The 9,086-nt window shown below is 53.2% G+C and overlaps 2 protein-coding genes and 1 non-coding gene across 3 annotated transcripts; all 3 read right to left on the bottom strand.

Annotated features, from left to right (window-relative positions):
* Positions 1-125: 125 nt before the first annotated feature.
* Positions 126-650, bottom strand: DQ04_07061010 (hypothetical protein; the record flags this gene model as incomplete). The annotated part of the gene is made up of 1 exon (XM_009315003.1): positions 126-650. One exon carries the CDS (start codon positions 648-650, stop codon positions 126-128), a length of 525 nt encoding a protein of 174 aa, XP_009313278.1.
* A 598-nt stretch (positions 651-1,248) lies between these two features.
* DQ04_tRNA037 lies at positions 1,249-1,330 on the bottom strand (the record flags this gene model as incomplete). Its single annotated transcript has 1 exon — positions 1,249-1,330. It is a non-coding gene; the product is annotated as a tRNA-Leu (tRNA).
* Positions 1,331-1,874: 544 nt separating this feature from the next.
* DQ04_07061000 (hypothetical protein) lies at positions 1,875-8,984 on the bottom strand (the record flags this gene model as incomplete). The annotated part of the gene is made up of 1 exon (XM_009315002.1): positions 1,875-8,984. The coding sequence occupies one exon, from the start codon at positions 8,982-8,984 to the stop codon at positions 1,875-1,877; it is 7,110 nt and encodes a 2,369-aa protein (XP_009313277.1).
* Between the last annotated feature and the right edge of the window lie 102 nt (positions 8,985-9,086).

The raw sequence follows: 9,086 nt of genomic DNA, 5'->3' as shown, positions 1-9,086 counted from the left end.
GTGGTTCTGCCCCCCTTGGTGGGGAATGGGCTCTCAGGGAGGCGGTGGCGTTTTGTTGCGCGACCCAGGGCCACGGGCGCCGCGTAAGGTCACACTGCCGACGTTCCACTGGGCCACATTTCCCATCATCCTGACGCTGTCCATGGTAGGTGCGCCACCTTGTTGGATTTAAAGGCGTTCTTTATCCAGGCGGGCCTGGCTGAAGGTATTCGGGCTGGGCTCCGTTGCCGCAGGGAAAGCGTGGAACTTGTCGGGGCGAACCGGCTTCCAACGGGTTTCAAATGTTGCCCTGAAATTCCGCACAGCATTGCGAGAGTGGAGGCGGGCGGCCCGGGATGGCCAAACTGCGTTATGCAGCCCCGGGGCCATTGAAAACACACACGTGAATCGACAACATCCACATTAGTGGGCCACGGGGCGTGGCCAAACACTGGGGCAGATGCACCGCAAAGAATATGCAAAAGTGCGGCGCAATCGTTTGGGAACACCAAAGGGCGTCCCAACGGTGTGGATTTTTGGAGCGTCGCTGTATCGCAAAAAAAAACAAAAACAGACAGCTTCGTTGAGACGGAAAACGCCACTAATATTGCAAACGCTTCCTTCTCTGTAGAAGACTTCGATTCAAGACAGGGAGTGCCGCCCCCCCGCATGTTGTATGCAGCCAGGTGTGATAAACTTTCCTCCCTTACTATTTTTGATATTACTAAAGATGTAGGGGTAATGTTTCTTTCGCCTTCCTAGAAGTTCGGCGCGTCCCACTGACCCCGCCCGTTTGCCCCTTCTCGCGTCACAACTTACTCGCCAATGGGTTGGCACGTTGTTGGAAAAACAGAGGAGCACGTCCGTCGCGAACTTTACTAACTCCAGCCACGTTCTTCACGGATGCCTCGATGTACCGATTGGGTGCTTTATCGTTTGCAAACTCGGAAGGAGCCTCGCTTGCCAAAGGGGAGTGGGGGGCTTGGAAAAAACACCTCCCATGATGTTGCGCAGGCGGAAGCGCGAGCGGTGCACTTAGCATTGCTTGCTTTCCATCGCCGCATGAAGGACCCACTGCACGTATGCGCAGGCAATACGACGGTGATATATGTCATGCCCGAAAAAGAAAAAAAATGATAATACCACTTTGTTCTTCCTTTTTTTTCTCACGATTTCTACCTGTTGAAGAAAAAACGATGCTGATCCAATTCAAAAAAAAATACAACCCTATCCAATTTAGTCTATGGACCTCTCACGCAGAAAAAGAATTGACAAGAGTGGGGTTTGAACCCACGCCTCCGGAGAGATGACGACCTGAACGTCACGTCTTAGACCACTCGACCATCTTGCCGCTGGACGGTGGTGACCGTCCGAGAGTGTCTTGCGGCAGACAATGCCCCCACTCTTTCCCACACACACATACAGAGATAGAGGGAGGGAGAGAGGGACTCACCGCGACGCGCAGTCATGAGTGCCGCATCTTTTCCGTCTCACAGACAGACTGCTGAAGAGAGATTTTTCATGCATACACTTAGACCGCGCCCTCTATTTCAGTTTCTTTTTTGTTATTGTTTTCTCTTCTGCGGCGCCCTACCAACAGCCAGAACACTACGTCTCCTCAAAAGGCGCTCTACCAGTATATCACCTTTCTCTGGTTTTTTTTTTCAACTCGATGACCATCAAAAATCTTCACTGCTCCCTCAAAAGCTAGCACACACAAAAAAGCAATGCCAACAGGTAATGCACGAAGTACAGTAAGGGGAATCATTATCAAAAAGTGAGCAGATAATCTGATTCCCGTTGTCATTGACGCATCATAAAGAGGAGAGATTAACCGCTAAACAGTGGAGTCGAGATCAAGGAACCATACATTATGCAGCGAAAAATAAAACGCACTAAGCAGAATTGGTTCGCGTCACACGTTCACTTACCTTATCTGCTAGGCGGCTCAGTAGCCTTTCCATTTTGTCACCCATCTGCACGTGGAGGATGTGCGGCAGCATCTTCTCAGATATCCCGAGCCAGTTGAGGATCACATCAATGTTTACCGCCACATCACCACCAAAGCGAAGCTGAGGAGAAAACTTCACATTCCGCAGGGCTTTCAAAGTGCGTTCATCCATGGGCTTTCTGGTCTTACTTACTGCTGTACTCTCTGCGGCATGAGCATCGTCCACAGAAACATCAGCAACAGCGTTAGCAGATGGTGTTCCAGTGGATCGCCCCTCGTCCCACGCCTGGTCGGCCCTTCCAAACTTATGGAACACCTCTGCGTTGCTCTTCGCCGTGAAGGAACGTATGAGTTGGATCAGCTCCTGGAAGTCCTGGAAGCGTGGGTTCCCCGTCCATGGGTGGGCCTGGTCCAGGGTCAACATAAAGCCGACCTCACCGTCACCGATCTTTTGCCTGGAGTAGAACTCAAATTTGTTGACGCCACGGAAGCCAAGGATAAGAACCTTAACGACACCAGGGCGGAAGAGCTCCATGTTCTCCGTGTCAAGCACGAGCACCTTCTTCACCACAGTGCCTGCCTCGCTCGGACACTCCGCGAAGGAGAGTGCCGCCATTGGAAAACTCGCAATGAGGGAACCCGCACTGTTCGCACCAGTCGGGGCGCTCCCCAGGAGCAGCGTCGTCTGCTCCAGCTTGATGTGGATCTGGCCGCACGGAATACGGGTGAGTGCATTCCCCATAAAGGCAAAACACTCAGCATGTATCTTCTCAGCACTATTGTCACGTCCACTGCTGTTCCCACCATCATCCTTATCGCTGGTGACAACTACATTGTTGTCGTTCAGAGAGAGTGTGACTGAGGGGGACAGCGTGCTCTCATTAGGGGTAGCAGACGCACGAAAAACGGGTGTCCATTCGCTCCTGCCAACGACATCCTCCAGCTTTCGCGTGCGCGACGCCTGTGCCGTGTAGGCGCCGCTGTCAAGCAGCTTGGTCGCTGTTATCTTCCGCTGTGCCGCAACAATATCACTGAAGCTTGTGATGGTATTAAGGAACGCTGGTACCGTACTCGGAGTCACGACGACGCTGCTCCTAGAGAGGAACACGTCGGCCTCTACTGTTGTGTAATCCTCCTCTCCGACGCCGTCCAGGCAGCTGGCGCGGAACTCCGTCACGTGGCACTCAAACACGTCCTTCAGCTGCCGCTCCTTGAACACCGCGTGCAGCTTCTGCATGCACAGCACCTCGCGAAACGTGCGGCCCGCCGGCGACCGCATCAAAACGGCCGCATCGCTGGCGTTCTCAATGAGGAACGCCTTCAAGTAGACATTGTCGAGGCTCGCCACACCGGAAAGAACACCCTCTGAGCGCAGCATGAGGGTACGCACAGCGACATCGAAGCACATCTTGCGCCACGCACGCGAGACAGGCCGCACCAGGTGCAGCACGAGACCCACCCCGCCGAGAGACGCCTGCTGTGCATTGCCAGAGCCAAGGTCGAGGCGCACCTTGCCGTGCGCCCCCGTCACGACAAGCAGCAGCGTTTCCTCTGAGAAGCCCTGTCGAATTGACTCCATGCGCCGCTGAATAATGACGTTCATCTTCGCATTCTCCTTAATGATGTGGGCACCGCGTGCAAACATCTGGCGGATGCTTTGCAGAGACTCACACAGCGACTTATGCCACAGCTCCTGCACAATGAAGAGCTGCGACACGTGCGGCGCACGCACCGTCATTTCTAGCCCAGCACTGCCAGACGTCTCTGGTGGCAGGTGAATGCAGACACTTGTCACAGCCCACTTACCGCAGCGACGGCGCACTGCGGCACAGACCTCCACCTCTGGCAGAAACACCTCCAGTGTCTTTACCTCTAGTTTCGCTTGACACTCCACCCGAAGACGCCGCACGCTGAGAACGAAGGATACTACTGGCGGTATGAATCCGGTTGACCCGCGAAACCACGAAGGTGGTCGCTCAGAGATGCGCTTAATGAACAAGTCAATGCTGCCACCGCGCTCGTCGAGGAAAAGAGAGAGATATACATTTGATGCAGGCTCCGTCGTCAGAACGACACGAAACCCTGTGATATGCATGTGAATGCTCATGAAACCACTCTTCTTGTGACCAACCCGCTTCGTTAAGTTTAAATGTCGGAGTCGCCGTTTGAAAGATGTCGTTTCTCCTGTATTTTGGCGCTGCTGATGTTGTCGCCGCAGTGGGCTACCACTACTCGATGCTAAGCGAATTTCAGCCAACGATGCAGCAAAGGCGCGAGGAAGTGGTAACGCCACGTCGGCAAGAGAGGAGTGCAGTGCAAAGTTGTGACCGACGAGGTTTCGCTCCCACTCCCGAACCAAGCTGAGTGTCTTTGCCGCGCGTTCGTTGTTGTCACGCTCATACACCACCACCCATTCCTCGATCTCCTGCGCAAGAGACATGATGGAGGGACCAATCTCGATGGTACTTGCCCGTATATCCAGGCGAACCATCGTTTCCTCACTGCCAATCATGCCGCCGCCGAAGCTCGATACCACTAGAGCAACAATGCTAGGCAACGGGATCGTAAGCAGCAATGCCATCGGACTCCCTGCTCCGGTGCCATCAGCGGAACAAGTAGTAGCACTACTATTCGCTTCAGCCGCGCTACTAGAAAACTTTACACGTCGCCGTTGCGAACGAGCCACCTTGGCATTCGAAGGGTTTAATATTGGCAAAGTCGTAGAGGCGCCAGGGGTAGCATTGCCTTTCTCTAGAGCATACATTCGTATCTCACCACGCTCAATACGTGCTGTGAGGTCAATGTGATACAGCGTGGGGGTCTTCTCTGTCTCCTGTAATTCTCCAAGTGGACTCATCGGATCGAAATGCCGCCGCTTTCCCTCCACACTTGCCGGCGCTTCTGATAGTGATGACACCGTTTGCGATGAAACAATGTTATTCGCCATCTGCGCCACCGTCCTCATCGTCGTCGTCGCCGTTGTTGTCGCAGCAGTAGAAGCGACAGGACACGCTCGGTTGGATTTCAAAAAGTGAGGGAAGGGCTTTGACGGTATCTCCTGTGAGATTTGACTAAGAATACTCACTATACGCGTCGAGAGGGCAATCTGCGGGGCGCTCATATCGACGACGGCGCCAATATTCATGTCACTATCAGACATACTCACATGCAGGGGTATTTCAATGGAGCTGAAATAGATCTTTGACATGGAGTGACGGTACTCATTGCGTTCCAAACTGGTAAGAGTGCCACGTCCACCAAGAATGTGGGTGCTGCTCAGCAGTTCCTTCGCTGAGGCATCAGTGGCGAGAGGAGAACCGTCGCTGCAGTAGAAGTACGCGTCATCCATCGAGAGGCGGGCGGTAAATTTCTCAGTCCTCATCGTGTCCTGTTCCATGGGGCCGAAAAAGAGACCAAATTCCTCACCGCTTCGGCTCGGATGTATCACAGGAACGCATCTCCTTGAAGTGAGGAAACAGCAAGAAACCGTGGTGTTATCCACCTTCACCTTCAGCGCCATGGTAGGAATGAAACGCTTGCGGTTGAGTGTTGCCGCACCGCGCCCACTCACGTACACATCCGGCAATTCATCCAAAATGCTTCGGTACGCTGAATCGCCAAATGGCATAACAACAAGGAAATTGGTCACGTTCACCAAAAACTTATTACCAGACGTTGCGTTGAAGAAGTTCGCATCATCAGAGTCAATATGGTTGGCTTCTCCTCGTGACTCCAGTGAAATGCGCCGCGAAAACGACATGCTGGACCTCGGAATGGCCTTCGAAGCCAATTCTCTGAGGCGTTCCATCCGGCTTTGTCCTGTTTTTTCTATATCCGCGTCTATTTGTTTCCGCACACGCGCTAGGCGCCGGTACGCCGCAGACTTGGCGAGCTGTCGGCGGAACAACCGGCCCTCCCGCTGCGTCGCAAACCGCATTTTCTCCGCAAGGTCTTTGGTCTCATCAAAAGACTGTTTCAGCAATGATACCAACCCGATCCGGGCAATGATGAGCGGCGACAAGACAGAGAGATTCCAGTACATGGCGGTGCTGCTAAGCATTTCCAGTTCATTCAATGTGAGAGGAGTTCCGGGCGACACAATAAAAAGGTTCTCAAGAGCCGCCATACGCTCCTTCGTGACGCTTCTTCCACCGGACAATGTGAAAGACGTTTCGAAAAGGCCCCATATGTAGCCACCCAGCGGACGCACAGCACGCGCTGAATCATCAAAGGTCGCTGAGACAGAAGGATGATGCAGGAATGCCGCCTTGGTGCTGGGCACGGAGGCATCGCTGCGACTAACCATTGCCGCCTGGCGCAGGGAGGATTGCAGTTGATCATAGTCATCGCGATCCACGAGAGCTATCTGTGCGTTAGCGACATTTGCTACCAAGTGTGTCGGCCTCTGGCCCATCCAAGACGACATATATGCCAACGCGTTGAGCCTCCGAACAGAGAACCGAAGGTTTGTCATGGACGTCAAGTATGATATGCGAAGACCTTCTAGCAAAAACATGAAACGGCCTTTCCACCCTGACGACAGTGGTATGGGCTGGTCTTCACGGGGTGACATATTTGCATCATTCTCGTCATCCTCATCAAGAAGAACAGGCTTTGAGAGGGCTGCGTAGGCAGTTAAGAACCTGTCAGAAATCAAAAGCACATGACTTATGATACTGGGAAACACAGTAATCTCCAAACTCTCCATCAAACAGTTTCCGGTCCGCCTCGCTTCATCCTTAGCGTATATAACGTATATGTTGGGCAGCTCAACTACATGTTTCCCTGTAGAGGGGCTCTTTGAGGTCAGCGAGAATGGATGTACATTCGCCTTCAATGCCATGCGCTCGTCGGAAGATGCATTCAAAAAGGCTGATGCGAGCGGAACATTCAGTTCAACACTTATAGATTGCGGCAAATCAGTCCTCATCCGCATTTCACGGATTTGCACAGCACAACACCAGGCATACATAGTTTTGGCAGGTACGGGCAGAAATGAGTTCTCTTGACCCACAGAGGCGGCATACGAAGAGCGCATGGCTCGCAGAATCTTCCGTGACTTCACCCACTCCCGTAGCCATTGGTGGAGTTGGGGCTGTACCGTCTCAGTCGCCTGAGGACGGTACGGCGAAGACAATGTGATCTTTCCAATCTCCACTTGCAGGTTCATCTGCACACCTTTCTCTATCATCTTTGGCTCGTTCTCCGAGATGCTTTTGGCATTACCATCACTGTTGTTGACGTTGTTTTGGTCTGCTTGATGCACTCCAACCGCCAGTTGTGTGGCAGTGGCAAGAAACACACGCGACTCTTCATGAGTACGCGGTGACTCCAAAGGAGTAGTGTCGCCCACACCAGGGGCGGTGGGCAAAATGGAGTCGGCAACGTACTGCAAGAAGATAGTCTCTGCAAAGAAGAATGCACTGTTCTTAAGATGCAGCTGCGGTGTTACAGATGGCGGGGCGGCGTAACGAGTCTTCGGGGCCCGCTCCCGCGCTCTCCGTAACCACGACTGCAGTCTCTCTCGTAAATTTTCTGAAATCGCTTCTGTAAGGACGTGCGTCTGAACGCATTCACGCGAACTGACACGTTCCGTGCGGGACTCGCCATACCCGGTGAGTTTTGACCCCTTGAACTGCATAAAGTTCAGATCCGAGTGCAGCATCGACACATCCAGCTGGTGGAACGTGAAACTGCCTTTCAGCACAACACCAATCCCGGCCCCAGCTGTGCCTGTGGCAGGGGAACTCAGTAGATCGCGAAGCAACACAGGTACGGACTGGTGTGAGGCTCCCTCGTTATGGACTGCTACGCCCGCCGCACTCACCACATTAAGCTCCTTTGTGGCACCAATGATGTGCAGCACCGATGGGTAGCACTTCACAACCAGTGAATTCACTTCGCCGATGAAGTGTACTTCCGCATCGCGATGCTGTCGCCGCCGTCGCTCTGGAGGTAACAGAGAGTCCGGTGGCTCGCAGAAGGGTACAGAAGGATCGGCCGTCATTGACGGCGGTGCCGCAGAAACGGAGTTCTTCATATCACAGAGACGTTTGAGGTGCTCGCCTTTTCGCTTTATTGGCACCATCGCAAAAAACTTTGCTGATGGGCGCGTGACTTCCATGAGGTTTGCATGTTCGGTGTGGACACGCATGTAACGTCCCTCGCGATACACATCGACGAGCTCAACACGCAGTGTGTTAATGGACCCGACACCCTGCACGATGCGATTCGCCTCAATACCAAAGTTTCCCATCGAAGCAAAAGGAACATCGGACAAGGATGGTGAAAGCGACGGAAATATAAAGTCACACAGGCTATCCGCCTGCTCGTGGTGAATCACCATTGGCTCCGGCGTGGAGGCATGAGAAAAGAGCTGCAACTGACGTGGTAAGCGAACGTTGTGCAGCTGCAGAAGCATAGCCTTTATGGAACCCACATAGTGGAAGAAGTTGCGGGTAAGGTGGAAGGCAACGGTGTCCAACGTCACTCGGCATGTCCCGCTTTCCACTCCGTGTGTGGAGTCCTGCTTTCCGCGCCCGCAGAAAGAAGTAAGATAGGAAACAGCGAGGGTATCCTTTTCCTCGTCGTACGCGATGCCAGGGACCTTGATGCGAAGATTTCCCTCTCGCGCGAGCGGCTCGTACTCCACTTGCGTAATGATGGCAAGCGAAGAGAACGTGACAGAAGCGGAAATGGTGCTCATCTTCAACTGCATTGCGGCATGAGCAGGCGGCATGGCTTGCTGCATCACGAACTGAAACGAACGCACCCCAAGCATTGTTGTGTAGACGCCGTTACCGGTGGTAACACCAGGTGTCATGTTCTCCGGCGGTGGTGGAAGTTCTGTCAACGCCTTCACCTCGATACAAGGAAGAATGACGCTCACAATCTTCACCTCTGAGAGCCACCGCTTTTGGTGCACACGATTCTTGCTGGGCTCATTCCGACGTATCAGGTGCTTTTTCGAACGATTTTGTCTTCCGTTGGGGTTTATTCCAACAATGGGCGACGAATCTATTACCCTCATCAACGAATCATCCGAAGACGACATGGCGGCAGGAGGGTTAGACCTGTAGTATTGCACCTGCGCGAGAAAGCGTGCCTCCGCATCGAAGTACAACTTCTGCACGAAGTCTTTCGTCACGAGCGACGT

Source organism: Trypanosoma grayi (assembly GCF_000691245.1).
Source record: "Trypanosoma grayi strain ANR4 Tgr_706_V1, whole genome shotgun sequence".
Taxonomy (NCBI): Eukaryota; Euglenozoa; class Kinetoplastea; order Trypanosomatida; family Trypanosomatidae; genus Trypanosoma; species Trypanosoma grayi.
The sequence above is the reverse complement of the archived record's forward strand: the minus strand, read 5'-3'. Positions and strand labels throughout refer to the sequence as shown.